Source organism: Physeter macrocephalus, chromosome 3 (assembly GCF_002837175.3).
Source record: "Physeter macrocephalus isolate SW-GA chromosome 3, ASM283717v5, whole genome shotgun sequence".
In the NCBI taxonomy this organism is placed as follows: domain Eukaryota; kingdom Metazoa; phylum Chordata; class Mammalia; order Artiodactyla; family Physeteridae; genus Physeter; species Physeter macrocephalus.
Window position 1 is genome coordinate 9,866,021 of NC_041216.1, and position 20,453 is coordinate 9,886,473.

Sequence of the window (20,453 nt, forward strand, 5' to 3'; positions counted from 1 at the left end):
GGAGAAGGGGCCCGATACCCCTGCCTCGAGGTTCAGGGGTAACCGCCCCCCCCCCGCCATCCTCCAAGACTAGTTTATTCGAAGACACTAAGCACTTACTCTGTGCTAAGCACAAACCCAGGCTCCAGATGACGTTGGCAAGTAGGAGAAATATTCCCTCTCTTTGTGGAATTAACAGATGTGCGGGGAGACGAGTAGAAAGATTACAATACATTGCGATCAACAGTTCTTTAATATGGGTAAATGCAGCACGCTGTGAAAGCACAGAGGTGCAATATCCAGGCAGAGAGTAAGAGAAAAGGGAGATACCCAAGCCGAGACTTGAAAGATTCATTCAGCTTATTTGTTGAATATTTGTTTGTGGGCAGTGCTTTAGGCAGTAGGAACACGGCAGTAAACAAACATATCTCTGCCCTTAAGAGCCTAATTCTAAGTAAAATTCATGTCAGATGATGAGCTGTGGGGTGCGGGAGTAAAAGGTGAGGCTACGGAGGGGATCATGGGATACTGGGGTGGGAGTATCACAGTTTTAAAGAGTGTGGTCAGGAGGGCCTCGCTGAGAAGGTAACGTGAGCAAAGATCTGAAGGTGTGAGGGAGAAAGATCATGGAGATATTTGGGGTTATAAGGAAATGTGCCTGGTGTGTTAGAGGAACACAAAGAGAGGAATGATGTACTGCCTCCAGTATGATAGCTTTCTCAGGGATTTTCAGTGACAACTTTGACAATGTGTTTCTTGCCTTAAATACTGCCTTTAGACTCTAATTTCTGTAAAATGTGACTCCACATAATTAGCTGGGGGGCCACTTTAAATAGGGTGTACAGAAAAGGTCTTTCTGAGGTGACATTTAACATGAGCACTTTAAGATAGGGATGAGTCAGCTCTGGAGAAGCTGGAAGAAGAGCTATTTAGGCAGAGGAAACAGCAAGGGCAAAGGTCTAGAAGCAGGAAAGAACTCAGTAGATGTGAGGAACTGAAAAGAGGCCAGTAGGCCAGTGCATGGTGAGAAGAGTGGCAGGAGATGAGGTTGGAAAGTGGGCGGAGATCTCAGGCACTTTAACTTGCATTGGCATCACAGTGGGAATCCACTGGAGGGTTTTCAGCAGAGGATTGACAAGATCGGATTCATGTTTCAAAAAGATCCCTCTGACTGTTAGGAGCCTATATCAGATAATTTTGTAGATTAAGTAAGTTTACACGGGCTTAGCTACTCCTCCCCTAGGTGCCAGGAAGAGGGTTTAAAATGGAGCAAAGGGTTGACTGGGAACTCACATCCTGTTGCCTTCCATATGGTCCCTTTACAGCTGGAATGAGTGGCGGGAGAGTGGGGGGACACCCAGAGAGCCACCATCTCCCTCCTGAGCAGGGGTGGACAGAGATGACAACTTGTGTCCCTTGGACCCCCATCAGGCTCCCTGGCTGGACCCGCCTTAAACAGGCTGGGGGTGAAGGAAGTGCATGCTACCACCAGCCCACTAGGTCTTCCTCCGCCCCTTTTGAATACACTTTCAATTATCCTCTCAAAGGCCCTGTCATGCTTCAGTTCCAGAAGCATATAGGGCTCCCTGCTGGCTGCAGAATTAAGTTCAGACTCCCTGCAGAATTAAGTTCAGACTCCTTGCTCTGTTGTTCAGATTTGTAGGACTGAGCCCTTAACCTGTGGAATCTGATTCTATCTCTTAGGTAGGTAGTGTCAGAATTGAGTGGAGTTGTAGGACGCCCGGCTGGTGTCTGAGAATTGCTTGGTGGTGTGGGAAAAAAAAACACACATTGTACTAGGCTTACCCAGTGAGAAGCTCAAGTGAAGATATAAAAACAATCGCAATGAAATGTCTAGACCAGGCAAGTCACAGAGATAGAAAATAGATTCGTGGGTGCCAGGGCTGGGGGAGGGGAGAATGGGGAGTGACTGCTAGTGGATATGGGGTTTCTTTTTGAGGTAATGAACATGTTCTAGAATTAGGTAGTGGTGATGGTTGCACAAACTCTGTGAATATACTAAAAACCACCGAATTCTACACTTTGAAAGGGTGAGTTTTAAGGCATGTGAATTATATCTCAGTTCTTTTTAATTGCAGAAGAAAAATTTTTAGGGTCACCAGTAGCGGCTGGGGGAACTCTAAAATCTGAACTCCTTTGCTGAGCGGCTCACACACCCCAGTTGCATAGCTTGAGACCCTAGCAATGTGAAGTCCTGAAGAGAACTGCCAGTGTCTGAGGAGACATGAGCATCAGAGCCGTTGGCACTGGATGTGGCAGCAGTCCGTGGCCAACCATGTTCTAACAATTACTGCCTGAATAAGCAAAACCAAAACCAACCAGCACATATTTGCATTACTCTGATTGCCTTGCTGACCTGCAAGGAGAGGAAGGGTACGGGGTCTCCTCAGAACCTCCCAGGGACCCACCTCTTTGCTCTTTATCTTTGGTATGAATTTCCAAAAGCGGTGTCAAATACTCAGTTTTCCCCACTTTGGGCCGGGACTTAAGCTGGCTGTTGGGTTCACACAGAAGCCCCTCACCAGCCACGAGCTGCAGCCCCGGTGCCGCACGGAGACAACCATGACCCTGACCGCAGCCCCTGACAGCTCCCCCTTCCTCACGAAGCCAGGCATGGAAGCTTGTGAAGATGAGAGAGATGAGTCAGAGAAGCTGGGTGCCAGTGGGAGGTGCCCACACTGCAGTGGGTCAGGACCGAAGCAGAGGGCGTGGGGTTATCATAGTAGGGTGGGGAAGTCTCGGCCCTGGCCTCACCCAGGCTGCTTCGTGGATTGAACCGCCGGGTTCCACTGGCGTATTAAACAACCTAAATATTTATTCGCTTCATATTTACAAAGGTGGGAAGGAGACCAAGGGAGACCCCGAGAATACCCCCATCCCTGGCTGACCAGGCCCCGGCACTGCAGAGGAGGCAGACACAGCTGGAAGGGACAGGATTTATGTTGCATACTTGAACTACAGGGAGCGGAAGACTGGTCCTATTTACAGGGCAGAAACACTGCAGGGGGAGCGTGGGGCCGGCAGAGCGAGCGCCGGAGTCCTGGCCAGAGGGTGCTCCTGATTGCCACCTTCCCCTCCGCTCCCAGAGGCATCTCTGCGGCCCTGCTGGGGTTCTCTTGCGGGGGGTGGGGGATGGGCCCTGCTCACATGATGCTCGCCGGGGTGAAGACAGGGCCCATGCACAAGGTGTCTGTGATCTCCCAGCCACAGGACAGAGGCTTGCACGTGCCCTCGGCGTCCTCGTCCTGTTCTGCAGGCAGCAGCTGCCCTCGCAGGGCTTCCCTGCAAGTGAGAGGGGGTCCCTGGAGGCAGCCAGCACGGGGCCCGCAGGCCAGGAACTCCTCATGGCCGCTGCACTGGAAGACCTGGCGCCACTGGGGCCGCAGAACCCAGGGGCAGGGGTGGGGGAAGGCCTGCCGCCCCTTCCTCCGCTGCTCCCTTCTCCCCATAGTCTACCCCCACAAGGGAGAGGAACACACATTCATTGATATGCCCACTATTGGGCCAGGCACTTTACTTCCAGTATCTAGTATCCTCCCAAAGCCCTGTAAGGGTGACATTATCGTCCCCATTTTACTCTGAGGAAATTGAGACTTAGAAGTTACCTGCCCAAGGTCACATCTTCTACCCTAGAAGGTGGTAGAACTAGGACTCAACCCAATGCTCACTTCAGTGCCCACATTCTTCATATCCCAAGCTTAGTACTTTAAAAAAATCATCTGCCTCCCCTCAAAAACTCTACAAGCTGTTTCTCCTACATCCCCACGTGAATAAATGGCTCCTGCTCTTGCCACAAGTTGTCTTCTTCCCACACCCAGTAGATCCCTGCTGAGCCTAGTTCCTGAGCATCCTCAAAGGTACCTGCTTCTCTCCATTCCCGCTGAGACCGCCATCTCTAGCCGGGAAAGTGCAGTCTCCCTGATCTGCTCTTGCCCCCTCTGGACAATTCTGACCCAGGTTCATCTTCCCAAAACGCAAACCCCTGCTCTTGAGTTGCCAGCAGTTTCCCTCCACTCTCAGGCCCCACAAGATCTGGCCCCTGCCAGCCTCTCCCATCACACACAACAGTGCTGCCTGGCTGCCAGCCACAGCAGCCATCTTTTGGGCTCACGTCTCATCCTAGGCCTGTGCACATCCAGCCTCTGCCTGCATCATCAACCGTTCGCTGAGTCCCACAGCCCAGTGTACTCCTTCATAGCAACAAGGGTTCAATGCCTGCTTCCCTGACATTCCTCCATCTATAGCAGGGCAGGGGATATGTCTGAGTTACTCACTGCCTAGTGGCCCCAACAGCAGGCTGGCACATGGTAAACACTTGGTGAGGAGGGGTGGACGCTGGGTAGGAGGACAGGGAAAGAGCACTGGGTTCAGTGTCAAGAGGCCTGGGGGTAGGGGCAGCATGACAGCCTGTCCTTTACTTGTGCCAAGCTCTGCTTCCCCATAAAACCCTCCCTCTTCCACCTACATCTTCCCTTCCCTCCCTTCATACTTCCAGCCTATTCTAGTCCCCCACCTGCAGGAAGGCCTCCCTCTTTGCCGATATGTGCAATTCAGCAGCAAATCAGTAGTCAGTATCTTTGCAGAGTCCAGTCAGGCCGTTCCCTTCCAGGTGGGAGGTCCTCTGGGCCAAGCACCCTCTGTCTGAGCCTCTGTCTCCTTATCTTTCAAAATGGGTTTTGAAAGATAAGTTTCTTAGAACCGCTCACTGGCTCCCTACTGCCTTCAAGATCAAGTCCAACCTAGGCCTCCTAGGTCCTTCTTGATCTATTCTTCCCCACAGTCCACTCCAGCCAGCCAGAGCTACTAAAAATTCTTTGGATGGACTAGACTCTGAAGCCCCTACCCTTCCTGGCCCAGACCACCCTCCTGTCAGCTTGCCTGGCCCTCCTTACCTCTCAGGCCTCCTGAGAAGCAGCCCTGTCCACCCTCCCCAGCCCGCTGGCCCTCCCTCCCTAGTGACCTTGGCACTCTCTATGCCAGGGTCTGTGTATGCAGGTCTGCGCCTTGGCTCACCACGTTCTCAGATGCTCTTTTACCCCCCAGGACCCAGCACAGAGCCAGACTCTAAAGTAGGACATTTTGATGAGGCCCCTTTAATATGGGGAATTTTTTGACATGGCCATTTCAATACATCAAAATTTTGTGTTCCTGAGTAATGAGTGCATCTGACTCCCCGCAACCTCATCCACTGTGTTTGCTGGTGACGGTGCCAGGATGGGATAAGGAAGTCTGTGTGATTATTGTTTTTTTACTTTTGTTTTTTAGGCCTTGTCAAAACACCCCTGATGTCAAAATGGTGGCATCAGCCTATCCTGCGCCCCTGCAGGGAGTAGAAACGACAGGTTTGTTGACTGAATAAATGACATGCAACTTTGATACTGAGCCCCATCAGGCCTGGCATTTGGTAGCACTGTTCCGGCGGGGGTGGGGGGTGCAGGGAAGAGGCTCAGGAACCCAGCATGTCCCTGGGGACACAGGCTGCACTCACTCCTGAGGGCCCAGCATAAAAGCCCCTCCCAACTGCCCCAGCCCCCAAAGAGGGGGCCTCTTCATCACTGACCAGCTGTGTGACCTCAAGCAAGTGACCTCTGTTTGTGTGGGTAAAAGGAAATCGTCAAAAGGTGCCTAATGTAGGGCCTGAGAGAAAGTTTCAACGGATGTGAATTTCTTTCCATCTGGCCTCACTGGATCCCACTGCTGGCCTGCCGTGGGCAAGCTCAGCGAGCAGGTGAGCCTCTGTCTTTCCCGGGTCACAAAGCAGCCACCCAAGTGATCAGCTCCATCTACATCTGCCCTTGTCTTCCTTAATCCACCCAGTGGTTAGAGTGGTCTTTCAGGCTTTGAACCAGTCCCTGCTTGCTGCTGCACAAAGCTCTCAACTTGCCTTCAAGGCCCTTCCCAGATCCAGCCCTGCTCCTTCTCCAGCCCTGACCAACCTCGTGTAGTTTCCTGAAGTTATGCTCGCTCCCTGTTCCTTCTGCCTGGAACCCCCTTCCCGCCCCTCCTGCCACCTAACTCCCACTCGTCCACCAGGCTTTGGCTTCATCCTTCCTTCCTCAGGGAGGTAGATCTGGGCCTTGGGATGGGGGTGGGGCCCTAAGCCTCCAGAGCGTGCCCCCCTCCCTCCAGCACTCCATTATCAGGAGTGTCTGTCTGCTTCTGTGTCTCTCACGGGACTCTGAGCTCCTCAAGGGAAGCTCAGTCTCATTCATGGCCACAGCCAAGCACAGGCCTCACTTGGAATCAGCAGCCAAGAGCTACTTGTCACATTGGGTTACACAGGAGCAGGGACCCAAACCTGGGGTTCCCCTTATTGCTTCTGCCCAGGCTGCTCCCTTCTCCCCCCACTCCATTTCCCAGCAGGGCCCCCTTACCAGGTCACCCGGGACATGGCATAGGTGATGCGGCAGGTCTGGGCGCCCCCGAGGAGGGAACCCATGCCCACGGTGTAGGCGCCCATGTTCTCAAAGACCAGCCAGTCCCCTACGTGTAGTTGTGGCAGCCACAGGCCCTCAGCTATGCAGTCACAGCCATCGATCACTGGGCCCCATAGGCTGCTGCTGTACAGGGGCTGCTCCGTGGATGGTTTCTGCAGGAGAGAGGGATGACAACGGTCAGCTTTCCTGGGCATACGTGCACAGCCTGAGCACCCCCTCCCTCCGAAGCCTGCATGGCTCCCAGAGCCAATAGAATAAAGACTTGGTGGGCCTCCGAGCCTGCAGTTAAGGCCCTCCCACTTCTCTGCATTCATTGCTTCCTACACTCTGAAGCCACAGTACCTGGTCTTACATCCAGGCTCCAATACTTGCTAGCTGCGTGACCTTGGGCAAGATACTTTAATCCCTCTGTGCCTCGGTTTGCTCATTTGTAAAATGGGAATAATAACAGTACCTACCTCACAGGGCTACTGAAAGGATAAATGAGTATAGGTAGAGCATGTAGAACAGTGTCTGGCACACAGCAAGGGCCCAGTAAGTTAGCACTATCTTTATTATTGTCGGTGTTGCTGTCAGCTCCCGGCTTCAGCCTTCACTGATGTGTCTGCCACTTTCCGGACCCTGGGTGGGTCCCCCACTCTGCAGCCCTTCCCCCTCCCTCAAATCAGAGATTGTCCTCTGGGCCCAGCCCTGGGGCTCCTTCTTCTATGCAGGCCTCCACGGTCCCCTCCTTCCATGCCAGGCCTGGTAACAGGAGCTAGAAGCACACCAGTGAGTTAGACCCTCCCTCCCTCCCTCCCTCGGGCTCTCAGTCTGGTGAGGAAGACAGGCCTCCCACAGACAGTCACTGGGTGACCTGCCAGCGGTCACAGAGGACCTCACAGGGTAGACAGAATTACTCCCATTTCAGGGAAACGAAGGTTCTGTGTCTTTACCCAAAGACACAACTAACAATGACATAAAATTTTTATTTTTTTTTAAGTGACTTCCAAATCCAGGAAAGAAATCTGTAACATAGGCCATTTGCGGACAACCAAGATATCAGTGCAGTTTGTCACAGTGTACGGATCCTGCCAGGCAGGTCCTAGAGGAGGAGTCATGACTGAAAGATGGACAGGAGCGAATCCTGGCTGAATCGTGCCCTTGAAAGCCCCTCGTTCCAGTTAGTCCAGCTGCCCTGGGCTCCCCAGGTAAACCCTGCTTCCCTTCCCCCAGCCCCAGCCACCCCCATGCTATTCCCTGAGGCTCCAAACCTACCAATTCCTAATTTTCCTTTAGATCTCAGCTTCCTCGTGGAAGCTTTCCTAAGGCTCCCCAAGCTTTGTCGTCATAGCATGTACTATGATTTACGATTAGATATTCATGAAATGTATCACCCAAGCCTGTCTTCCCTGTCAGACTATAAATTCCATGAGTCCAGAGATCACGACAGTCTTGTTTACCCCCATCTCCTCCAAGCCTAGCAGTCTGGCATACAGTAGGTGCTTTTGTCAATAATATTTCTTAAGTGAATGAATGAAAAAATGAATAGGGAATACATGAGTGATGAGAAAGAGGAAGAGCCAAAAAGAAAGAAAAGGAAGGTACGAATGGAAGCCATCAAAGAGCCTAGAAGGAGGCAGCGGAGGAAACCAATGGAGGATGACGGAAAGGTGTTTCAGTACCTCAGCCAGGAGCAGGAATAAGTCAAACTGAGAAGAGTCATGGGTGCCATAAACAGAAATAATACTCATAGTTGACAAAAAGTTAATGCATAAGCCATTGTCTCATTAATAAAGAAAAACATGCATGTTATTTAAATCAAACGTGAGAACTATCCTATACTCATGAATTCATTCAATAGGTACTTATTAAGCACCTATATATGCCAGGCTCTGATCTAGGATCTGCGGATGCATCAGTGAACACACACACACAAAAACAAAGTTCCTGTGCTCATGAAGCTCACATTCTAGGCAAGGGAGACAAAGCAGTACATCCTTGTTCATATAACTTAACAATCTTGTTCACAAGCTTCTTGTTAATGAGTAAAATTCATCTTAGTTGCTCTGAATTATTTCCCTTAGCTCCAGTTGTTAAAAAACAATAAGCTAGGGACTTCCCTGGTGGCGCAGTGGTTAAGAATCCACCTGCCAATGCAGGGGACACAGGTTCGAGCCCTGGTCCGGCAAGATCCCACATGCCGCAGAGCAACTAAGTCCGTGGGCCACAACTACTGAGCCTGCGCTCTAGAGCCCGCGAGCCACAACTACTGAAGCCCGCGCGCCTAGAGCCTGTGCTCCGCAACAAGAGAAGCCACCGCAATGTGAAGCCCACACACCGCAACAAAGAGTAGCCCCCGCTCTCCCGCGCGCAGAAACGAAGACCAAACACAGCCAAATACATAATTTTTTTTAAAATTAAAACAAAAAACCAAAAAAAAACAGTAAGCTTACTTTTAAAGAATTGTGAGAGGAGATGCTATATAATTGTATCCATGAGGATCCTTAAGAAAATAGGTTCCAAAGATTCTTCCACAATAAAATAAAAAGAAAAGGAACCCTTGAGTTATAATCAGAGTTCTCTCACTTCTTAGTAGTGGTATAAATTAAAAATGGGTGGAAAAGAAAGATTTTAAAACTTCACAGGAAATAATGCAATTATCATTTAAAACCTTAAAAAAAAAGGAAACAAAAAAGGAATATGCAAAATAAATGTTCCAAAAGCATGTGGGGGGCTTCCCTGGTGGCGCAGTGGTTGCGCGTCCGCCTGCCGATGCAGGGGAACCGGGTTCGCGCCCCGGTCTGGGAGGATCCCACATGCCGCGGAGCGGCTGGGCCCGTGAGCCATGGCCGCTGAGCCTGCGCGTCCGGAGCCTGTGCTCCGCAACAGGAGAGGCCACAACAGAGGAAGGCCCGCATACCACTAAAAAAAAAAAAAAAAAGCATGTGGGGACAGGCTTGTAAGTCTCAGCTCTGTTTATGAGTCAGAAAACTGAATGGAAATGGACAGGAACCTGTAAAAATATAAGATGCCCAGTCTGCTACTAGGGCCCCCTCTGAGAGAGAGGGCAGGGGGTTCCTACTTTACAAAGCATGCCCGCCACTACTTCACACCTCATCTGGGAGGCAGTTGCAATTCCCATGTTACAGATGAGAAAACTCAGAAGAAATGACCTGCTCCAGGTTCTGGAGGGGGTTAGCAGCAGAACTCCAGGTGGTCCCAGACAAGGTGCCTCCTAGCTGCACCTGAATGGCTGCTTTCCTCAAAGTGGCCCAATAGGTGAGCAGATCCACAGATGAAACAAGGTGAAACATTTAGAATGGCACATGGCTTTGATGGAATCCCTAAATAGTTCCCCAACTTTTAAAGAATAAATCAATTAACTCCTATACTGCATAAAGTGTACAGAAATATTTTCAAAGGAAAAAAAAATGGGATGAGCAAGGGCTGCACACGAAAAGGAAAAAGAGGAAACAGAATAAAAGCCTATGATCAAAATCTCACTCGTTGGGGCTTCCCTGGCGGCGCAGTGGTTGAGAACCCGCCTGCCAATGCAGGGGACACGGGTTCGAGCCCTGGTCTGGGAAGATCCCACATGCCACGGAGCAACTGGGCCCGTGAGCCACAACTACTGAGCCTGCAAGTCTGGAGCCTGTGCTCCACAACAAGAGAGGCCGCGATAGTGAGAGGCCCGCCCACCGCGATGAAGAGTGGCCCCCGCTTGCCACAACTAGAGAAAGCCCTCGCACAGAAACGAAGACCCAACACAGCCATAAATAAATAAATTAATTAATTAAATTAAAAAAAAAATCTCACTCGTGAACATATAGGCAAAAATCCAAAATGAATCCCTAGCTAATCAAATCCACACTCATATTCAAAGAATCACTTTCAATGATCAGATAATTTGTCTCTAAATGGAAGGCAGGGATGATATGAGCAGGGCAATCACTGGCTTCATCATAATATGGAAAATATAGATCTACAATTCAAATTTAATTTTCCCAATACATGTTAACATGGCATTCAATAGCCTATAGCATCTCTTCTTGATTAAAACTACAGACAAAACTAAACCCCACAATGAAGAGAAATTATTTAAAATAAGGAGCCAACTCTAACTTAATGGAGATACACTAGAATGGCTTCATTTCAGAACTAGAAGCAACCTTAGTAAGTAAAGTTAAGCCCCCTCATTTTCCAGATGAAGAAAAGAGAGCAACAGGGCCCAGAGAGGTTAAGTAATTTGCCTAATGTTACTCAGCTACTATATGCCAGAGCCAGGACTCAGACCCACATCTTCTGACTCCAAGTCTGAAGCTTTCTGTCATCATTTCTATTTTATATAGCATGAGAAATGCTGGCAATAGCTAGCAGGGAACAAATAAACAATATAGAGAAAATGAAGAAATAAAATATCACATTGCAGATAACACTTGCCCACCTGGAAAACAAAGGGGAGAGAGGTAGTTACTAGAGGAGCTCAGCGAGTTTCAGCATGCAAGCCAGTGTCTCAGCTCAAACACACAGGGGACCGTCTTCACTCACGACAGTAATGAAAGCATTACTAAACTCAGGGCTGTACTTGGGCCACAATAATACTTATTCAAAGAAAATAATAAAACCTTAAAAGGAGAGATAAAATACAAGAGCTGTACCCTCTCCTAGCTAGAAAAGCTTAGTAAAGCAAAAAAGAGAATTCTCTCCAATTTAATAGATAGAGTAAATATGCTACGACTAATTAACTCCCAGGATATTTTTCTAAACGTTAGAAACAATATGACAAAAATAAACATGAGCCTATCACAGAATATTAATAAGTAACAGTGACAGACTCAATTTTTTGTTAAATGTTTAATTCATACAAAAGGACATTTGTACCATGTGTAAAATAAAAAGAATAATGATAAAGTGAATATCTGTGTACCCACTGCCCAGCTAAAGAAATAGAACATTTCCTCTATCTTTGAAATCCCCATCCCAATGACATGTCCCTTCCCAAACCCCTCCAGAGGTAACCATTATCCGGAATTTTGTTTTCACTATTCTTTTGCTTTACTTTCTTTTCCATGAGTATACCTAACCCTAAACAACTTAGAATCTGATTCTGCACTTTTTTAAATGTATATGATTGGAAATATAGGGTACGTAATCTCCGCAACTTGCTTTTTTGTTTATTTTAAACTTACATTTCCCAAGATTCATCCAACTGATGCATGTAGATATAATTCACAATAAGCTGCATAGAATTCATTGTATGGAATACACTGTAATTTATTTGATTATTACCCAGCATCAAGACATTAAGCATCAACAACATTAAGGTTGTTTCCAACGTTTTGTATTATATAAATTGCTCCTGTGAACATTCTGACATCTCTTCAAATACACATGCCCAGAGTTTCTATGCAATATATACCTAGGAACTTGCTGGGAGAGTATACACATGTCTAACTTTACCTAAATAATGCCAACTTGTTTCCCAAAGTAGAAATACCAACTCCACCTAGCAGTATCTAAGAGATCCAACTCTCTATATGCCACCAATACTTGATATTGTCATGCTTTTAATTTTTTTCTAATCTAGATGGTAGAAGATGTATCTTGTTTTCCTTTTACTTTGCGTTGCCTTTATTACCAATGAGGTTGAGCAGCTTTGCATTTTCTATTTGGCTTTCCTCTTCTGTGAACTGCCTGTTAAAGTCTTTTGCCCCTATTTCTATTGCTTTCTGCTTCACTTTTTTCCCCTTATTTTTGTAAGATTCTTATTTGTCTCTGTTTCCTTTTTAAGAATCCTTCATATACTCTCTCTACTAATCCCTTATCAATTATATATGTGTTTCAGTATTTTTCTCCCACTTTATGATTGCCTCCTTCCTTTCACTAACAGATGAGCAGAAGCTCTTCATTTTAATGTAGACAAACATCAGTCTTCCTTTTTGGTTTTAAAGATATTCTTCACTGTTTTTTCCTATTTCAAGGCCAAACAGATACTCTCCTATATTGGTCTCTGGAATTTATATATATGTATGGTGTAAGATAGGGATCCAGTTTCATTTTTTGCATATGGACAATCAGGTGGTCTAACATCATATATTAAACAATTCCCAACGATATGCTTTGCAACAATTCCCAAGATATGCTGTCAAATCAAGTTTCCAGATATATGTGGATCTTCTTTGTGCTCTCAACTATGTTTTGCTGGTCTATGTTTTTATGCCACTCTCCAAACCAAACTATTTTAATAAACTTCTACTATTTTAGTGGTTACTCTAGACATTTACATTTTAACATGCATACCTAACATAAAGTCTAAAATTAATCGATATCTTTACCTTCTGCTCAAACAATTCAAAATCGTAGAAGACCAACTTGGTCACTCTACCTCCCAACTTACATTCTATTGCTATCCAGTGTTTTAGTCTATCTTGTTGGTGACAGAGGCTGCTAGTTGCCTACCCCTAGCAATTCCAATCTTCAATGTTTGCTGGGCACATGTCCACCTAGAATAAAGACTATATTTCTCAACTTCCCTTGCAGGTAGTTATGGCCATAAGATAAAAGCATAAGTACTTTCAGGAAATTTCCTTGAAAGACAACTGGCAGAGGGACTTCTCTTATTTCCTATAATGGCTGGAGCTTCAAATTGCACCTACCAAGATAGGGGCAACACCTAGAAACAGGTACAACTGAAAGCCATATGGTTCCATGTGAATATGAAACCACTATACCAGCTCTGAATTGCCTGCATCCAGACAGTTGCATAAGAGTAAAATAAACTTCAGTGTCTTGTTCTAGTCACGTAATTGTTGGTGGTGGTGATGCTGGTGCCAGTCAGTGATCCTTTAAATATACCCGCATATTTACCTACCTTTGCTCATCATTCCTTCCTGCAACTCAGACCATCCATCTGGATAATTTTCCTTACGTCTGAAATATATCCTCTAGAATTTCCTTTAGTGAAGATCCATCTCTCAGTATTTGCTTGTCAGAAAATGCCTATGTTTTATACTCATTCTTGAAAAACAATTTTGCTGGATATAAAATTCTAGGTTGATAGATTGAAGCTGCTATTCCACTATCTTCTGCCTTCCATTGTTACAGGAGAAAAATAAGCTGTAAGTCTAATTAACATTCTTCTACGGGTATTCTTCTATCTGTCTCATTTCTCTCACTAGTTTTATGATCTTCTCCTTGTCTTTGGTATTCAGTTTCACTAATATGTTGTCTAGGTATGGATTTATTTTTAGGTAACATACTTGGAATTTGTTGGATTTCCCAAATCTAAGAATAAGTGTTCCTCTCTTCATTTTATTAACTCTCTGCCAACTATTAATTTTTTTAATTTTAATTTATTTATTTTGCCTCTAAGCTCCAAATCCACCCTTCTTTGCCCTGGTTTGTGATGCTGGAGTAAGACATTTCTTCTTTACTATCCATCTCTATGTTAGGCTTTGTCAATAGAAGTTGCTGGAAAGACATTGCAAGAACAGATCAGGAAGAAGGGACTTTCCTCCTTTTAGCCTGATGTTTTCTGTGTGGCCACCTCTGGTTCAGGGTATAAGGGTCTGGTTGCATTCACTTCAGTGGCCCCCACAGTTCAACTTTGGCCTGCATAGTCCAACAAGCTTCCCTCCACTCTGCAGCAGGCTGCTTCTGTGATGCAGTTGTGTTGGGAACCCTCTGAAAGTTTCTTTGCCACTGGTAGGCTGCACATCCTTGTAATAGCCACAGCCTCTATTTAAAGGTTTCAATCTCAGCCTTGGAGGGAGAAGCCCTCCTCTAAGTTTCTTCCTTTTTCACTCTCCCTTACCAGGGGTAGTAACTGCTTTTATCCTTTTTAGTAATTAACCACCTTTAAAGTTAGCAATTCTTTATATTAAAATTCCCCTGTTCAAATTACTTGTCTCATTTCTGTATCCTGATACAATCTCTTCCTGAAACTATGATTAGACATTATGCCTTCTCATTCTATCTACCACTTCCTTTGCCTTTCTTAGTTTCTTTCCTATCTCTGTCTCTTTGTGCTACATTTGCATAGTTTCTTCAGCTCTATCTTCCCATTCCCTAATTCTCTCTTCAACTGTCTCTAATATCTTTCTTACCCTGTGCATAAGTTCAATTTTCATATATTTCATTTCTAGAAGTTCTATTTAGCCCTTTTAAAAATCTGCTAGTTCATGTTTTTATATTTGCTTACTTTTGGGTCATATTTTCAATTTCTTATTTCTTTAAACATTGTAAATATTTTTATTTTTAGCATCTGATAATTCCAGTACATGTAGTAATTGCAGGTTTGAATCTGCTGTCTATTGCTTCTGCTGGTTCCCCCTCATGGTGACTTGTTTCTTTGTGTTTTGTGATTTTTTATTGTGATCTCATGTACCTTGGAACTTTATCTGTGAGAATTTTTTAAAGCCTAGGTTGAGGAGTCCTCCTCCAGAGAGAATTTGTGTTTGCTTCTGCAAGATAAAATGAATTCTAGGCTTGAGGTTTTTCAGACCACACAGTTAATATGAATTTGGGCAACAAACCCAAGAAAAGGCTGGCTTGTGGTTTCAAATTCTCATTTTTTTGCTCTCTTCCAACTACTAATAAGATCAAAACAGAAAAGTTTTCTTGCTGTCCTCCTCTGTGGGAGTTTTTCCTAATATTCTCTTACACTAATGATTATGTACTTTTTCAGGGTTCCCAGCTTTATGTGAGGGATCCTATCATATTCTCTATCTTGACTAGTCCCTAGGAACACACACAACTATGAAAACTGAAGATCAGTGCTAAAAGGATTCAGTATACACCTCCCAGAGAGAAAGCCAGTTTCAGAGTTAGGTTTTCTCTCTGGATTAATTAATTCACTTAACACATATTTGAATAGTCACTGTTGTATGTGCTTGGGACACATTAGTGAACAAAATAGACAAAGATCCTTGTCCCCATGGAGTTTATAGTCTAGCAGGAGGGAGGAAAACAAAATAAAGAAGCTATATACTGTGTTATAAAGTAATTAAAAAACAACAGACCAGGTGGGGGGTACAGGTATAATATTAAATAAGGTGTAAGGTGTCAGGGTAGGCCTCCTTTAGGGCAAGGACCTAAAGGAGGTGAGGAGTGAACCAGTGTGGTACCTAGAAGAGAAGTGATCCAGGCAGAGGGGAAAGCTGGTGCAAAGATGCTGAGGCAGGAACATGCTGGGTGAGTTCAAGGAACTGCAAGGAGGCTGGTATGATTAGAGTGGGGTGAGCAAGGCGAAGAAGGTGGGGGAAGTGGTCAGAGAGGAAACAGGGTCAGATCACAAAGGGCTGCGGGAGCTACTGTAAGGGCTCTGGCTTTAATATGGAGTGAGACAGGAGCCAAAGAAGGGTTTTAGGTAGAAAAGAGACATGATTTGACTTACATTTAAAAAGGATCCCTTAGGCTGGTGAGTTGACTGGTTTTTACTCTAAGTGAAATGGAGATTCCTACTTTCACTTATTTTTTGACCTCTGAAGATTCCCTGCTATCTCTTAAGTCAGGACACAGTTTTCTTTGCTGTCAGTGGGGAGGCTGTTTGGGGTATCCAGTCTACCACATTGCTGGAAATAGAAGGCACCCTACCAGTTTTCTAAACATAGCACAAAGCTGTTGTCAAAAGAATGGGATAAAAACTAGAGATCATTGAAAAAAAATGAAATTAATGTACAGTATGGCAAAGCAGAAATAAAACAAAAAAGGGTTAGAAATCATTACTTAAGAATTTTTAAGACAAGAACTAACCAGCTCCAGACCTGACAAGTACTACTGCAATATATTCCATACGGATTCACACTTTTTAAATCATAAATAATTAGAATAAAATACAATGACAAGTAAGAAAGCCCAATCTTGGCAAGAGGGGGTGTCTCTGTACAGAGTGGGGCAACTAGAGCTTGTACCCTGAATTTTGCTTCCCAAGATTCTCGTAAAACTCCCATGGTACTTGCCCCCTGTGGGTCCCTCCCCACACCTAACTATACCTTGCATTTATGAAGTGCTAATACCCATTTATTGAATTGCATCTTTATACCCTAAATATATGTCATTTTAGACCACTCAGTGAACATTTAAAATGTTTATAAAGAGTCCACCTAATATATCAGTAAAGAAAACCATGTCTCATAGTATATAAATTTTTTTAAGTTAAAAACAATGTGTACTACGACACTTAAAAAAAAATAAACAGGAATGAAAGTAAATTTTAACCATAGTTGTCTCTGAATGGTGGGATTAGTGGGTTATTTTATTTTACTGTTTGTGCTAAATTTTTCTCCAATAAATAAATGTTCTATTTGTTACATATATACACTATATATATGGTAATCTATAACCCACAGAGCAGTTAGAGACAAATTTCCTTACTATTAATTGCAGCACACTTAGTTAAGATATATGATAGTGTGTTGAAACTTCTATGAAAGAATAACAAAGAATCACAAAACTAAAATAATAAACCATCAGATTAAGAAAAAATATATGTATCAAATATTATATTAAATACATACACACATGCATATGCAGGCTCATCTTCATTTGCAAGAAAAAAAAAAAACTTTAAGACCTCCCAAATTAGGCGAACAGAGGATATAAAAATATATTGACGGGACTTCCCTGGTGGTGCAGTGGTTAAGAATCCACCTGCCAATGCAGAGGACACGGCTTCAATCCCTGGTCCGGGAAGCTCCCACATGCCACGGAGCAACTAAGCCCGTGTGCCACAACTACTGAGCCTGCGCTCTAGAGCCTGCAAGCCACAACTACTGAGCCCATGTGCCACAACTACTGAAGCCTGCGCGCCTAGAGCCCGCACTCTGCAACAAGAGAAGCCACCACAATAAGAAGCTCACACGCTGCAACCAAGAGTACTCCCTGCTTGCCGCAACTAGAGAAAGCCCGCGCAGCAAGGAAGACCCAACACAGCCAAAAATAAATAGATAAATAAATTTATTTATTTTTTAAAAAAAAGGATCCCTTTTAAAAAAAGACATTGACATCAAAGGAAATAAAATAAACCAAAAAAAAAAGCTTTATCCTCGTCAAAGAAACAAGAATGAAAGAAATATTGAGGTATACCATTTCAGATAAATTAGCCAACAAGAAAAAGGTCATGGACTTCCCTGGTGGCGCAGTGCTTAAGAATCCGCCGGCCAATGCAGGGGACTCGGGTTCGATCCCTGGTCCGGGAAGATCCCACATGCCATGAAGCAACCAAGTCCGTGTGCAACAACTACTGAGCCTGCGCTCTAGAGCCCACAAGCCACAGCTACCGAGCCCACGCACCACAACTACTGAAGTCCGCGTGCCCTAGAGCCCACGCGCTGCAACTACTGAGCCCAAGTGCTGCAACTACTGAAGCCTGCGTGCCTAGAGCCACAGCCAAAAAATTTTTAAATTTTTTAAATAAAAAGAAAAAAATAGATAAAAGAAAATGGTCACAGCACATAATGCTGGTGAGCTTATTGTGAAATAGTACAAATGGTAACAATAAATATTGGTCCAAGCTTTGAGGAAAACAATCTGACAATACGTATCAAGAGGCATAAAAATGCTGAAATCATTTTACCCGGTATAGTCCTATTCCAGAGACGGGGGTGGGGGAGGGGGAAGCTGGGGCGAAGTGAGAGAAGCATGGACATATATACACTACCAAATGTAAAACAGATAGCTAGTGGGAAGAAGCCGCATAGCACAGGGAGATCAGCTCAGTGCTTTGCAACGACCTAGAGGGGTGGGATAGGGAGAGTGGGAGGGAAGCTCAAGAGGGAGGGGATATGGGGATGTATACATATAGCTGATTCACTTTGTTATACAGCAGAAACTAACACAAGATTGTAAAGCAATTATACTCCAATAAAGATGTGTAAAAAAAGAAAAGAAAATAGTTTTTAAAAGGGAATATACTTTAAGCATGTGCATTGAGCCATCATACAAAGAGACTAACAAAGAGCATTCTAGGCAGAGGGAGTACTCATAGAAACATGAATAAGAATAAACAAAAATTAGCAATGCCCAAATGCCCAACAATGGCGAGATTTTACAAGGAGGCAGTGATTTTATAGAGAGGCCATCATTTTATAGGAAAGTATCAATAGTCAAGAGCTTGTTCTTTGGCAGCAGACAGGTAATCAAAGATGAATAAGACATGAACTCTGTCCCCAAGGGTCTACAGTTTATTCCTTTATCAACTGTGTGACTTTTGAGTCAGTTGCTTCACCACCCTATGCCTCAGTTTTCTCATCTGTAAAATCAACTATAAAAACCATTTATGAGGGGAGATCTGAACACTAACTAGATGACAGGGGATACTATGGAACTGCTCAATTTTTAGTTTGGTGATGTTACTGTGTTCTTTTTTTACGTCCTTATCTTTTCGTGACAACTACTAAAATATTTTTGAAAAAAGTTCAATAACATTTGTTCTGTAGTTTTTGTACTTTTCTCATGACACTGTTGTTGTTTGTGTACTACTCTCTCTCTCTCTCTCTCTCACACACACACACACACACACACACACACACACACACACACACACACACGTTTCTACCCAGCAGGATTGTATTTCCAAGACACAGGCAATTATTCCTCACCTACTGTCTTCTGCAGACCTCGGCACAATGCCTTGCATGTGGAGGGTACTCAAATATTTGTTGAATTTTTTAAAAAAGAAAAGAAACAAAAAGGAGCCATGCATATTCCAATGATGAGAAGAAAACCCCGAACCAAGGATTATGTTTAATATGAGTTTTTCTACCTGAGGTCCAAAAACAAAGTGCCTGGGCATGGAGAGCAGGGTACAAAGCTGCCATCCTGGCTAGTGAGGGGCACCTTCCTTGGGGAAGAAAGTGCAGATACCCCTGGCCAGGCTAGGTCCCTCTGACACACTCCCAGTACAACTGTAGCTAACTGACTATGTGTGCTGTCACCTACACGGTGTCCGTCTCCACGGCCAGGCCACACCGCGGGCCCCACCCTGGGTATGGTCACGTGGCAGGACTCCTAAGTGGTTGACAGCCTGAAGAAGAAACCTCAGCACCCACCAGAGGAGGAGCGGCACAGACCACAGAGAGGGTCAGTAACATCCTGGTGCGCAAGTCAGGAACACCCACTAGAGACTGATCAGCCAGAGCGCATGGAGCAGGTACGGGGCTGGGCTGGGACTACAGACCCGCTCGCTGGTCCGAGGAGCTGATGAAGGGAATGGGGAGTGGGCAACAGAAAGAAGGGAGTGGAACCGGGACTGGGAGGGGGACTGGAAGGGAGAGTAACTGGGAAGCAGCTGCAGCCTGCTGTGTAGCCTGGGGCTTGGCTGGCCTAGGCCTGGTGCTTCCTCTGTGTGGTAGGATGTGGGAGACCACAGGAATGCAGGGAATGCTAGTGCATCACGTAGAAAACTGAATTCCTCAGCAAGGCAGCTATGGAATGAATATCCATCAAGTCGCGGGTGGGGTAGGGGCGCCTGGAGGAGAGAGGGGCTCCTCTGCCAGCATTAGAGGAGGGGCAGGAAGAGCTACGAAGAGGAGCTAACATCTGATTGCCGCTGGAAAAACTAGTCAGCATGGAAAAAGAAAGAAAAACAAAAACATATTGAAAGCTCACGATGGTCTAGGTACTAGTTAGGCACTTAAGTTTCCTTCCCAAAGCAAGACCACACAAAGGCCTGGAGATGTGAAAATCTTACAAGTGTGTCTGACTTTCTTTCCCCTCTTAACAACGCCCGCTAAAGCTGCCAGAGGCCCTGGGCTGGATTCTGCAGGCTAGAAGGAATGTTCTGTCTATTCCTATTCCCTTGTTAACATGGAAAACTCATTAAAGATGAATTTTTACTTCTAGGAATTTACCCCAGAGCAGTGATCAGAGATGGATGTCAAGATAGACCCACAGGGCTTCCCTGATGGCGCAGTGGTTGAGAATCCGCCTGCCGATGCAGGGGACACGGGTTGGTGCCCCGGTCCGGGAAGGCCCCACATGCCGCGGTGCGGAAGGGCCCGTGAGCCATGGCCGCTGAGCCTGCGCGTCCGGAGC

At 45.4% G+C, this 20,453-nt stretch overlaps 1 protein-coding gene across 1 annotated transcript in view; it reads right to left on the reverse strand.

The window, feature by feature from the left end:
• Positions 1–2,794: 2,794 nt before the first annotated feature.
• AZIN2 (antizyme inhibitor 2) overlaps positions 2,795–20,453 on the reverse strand; it is a gene marked incomplete at its 5' end in the record, with an annotated part of 32,590 nt that continues 14,931 nt past the window's right edge. The window contains 2 exon segments of the mRNA NM_001293796.1: positions 2,795–3,282; positions 6,375–6,589. Of these exon segments, the coding sequence (NP_001280725.1) occupies positions 3,144–3,282; positions 6,375–6,589 (354 nt within the window).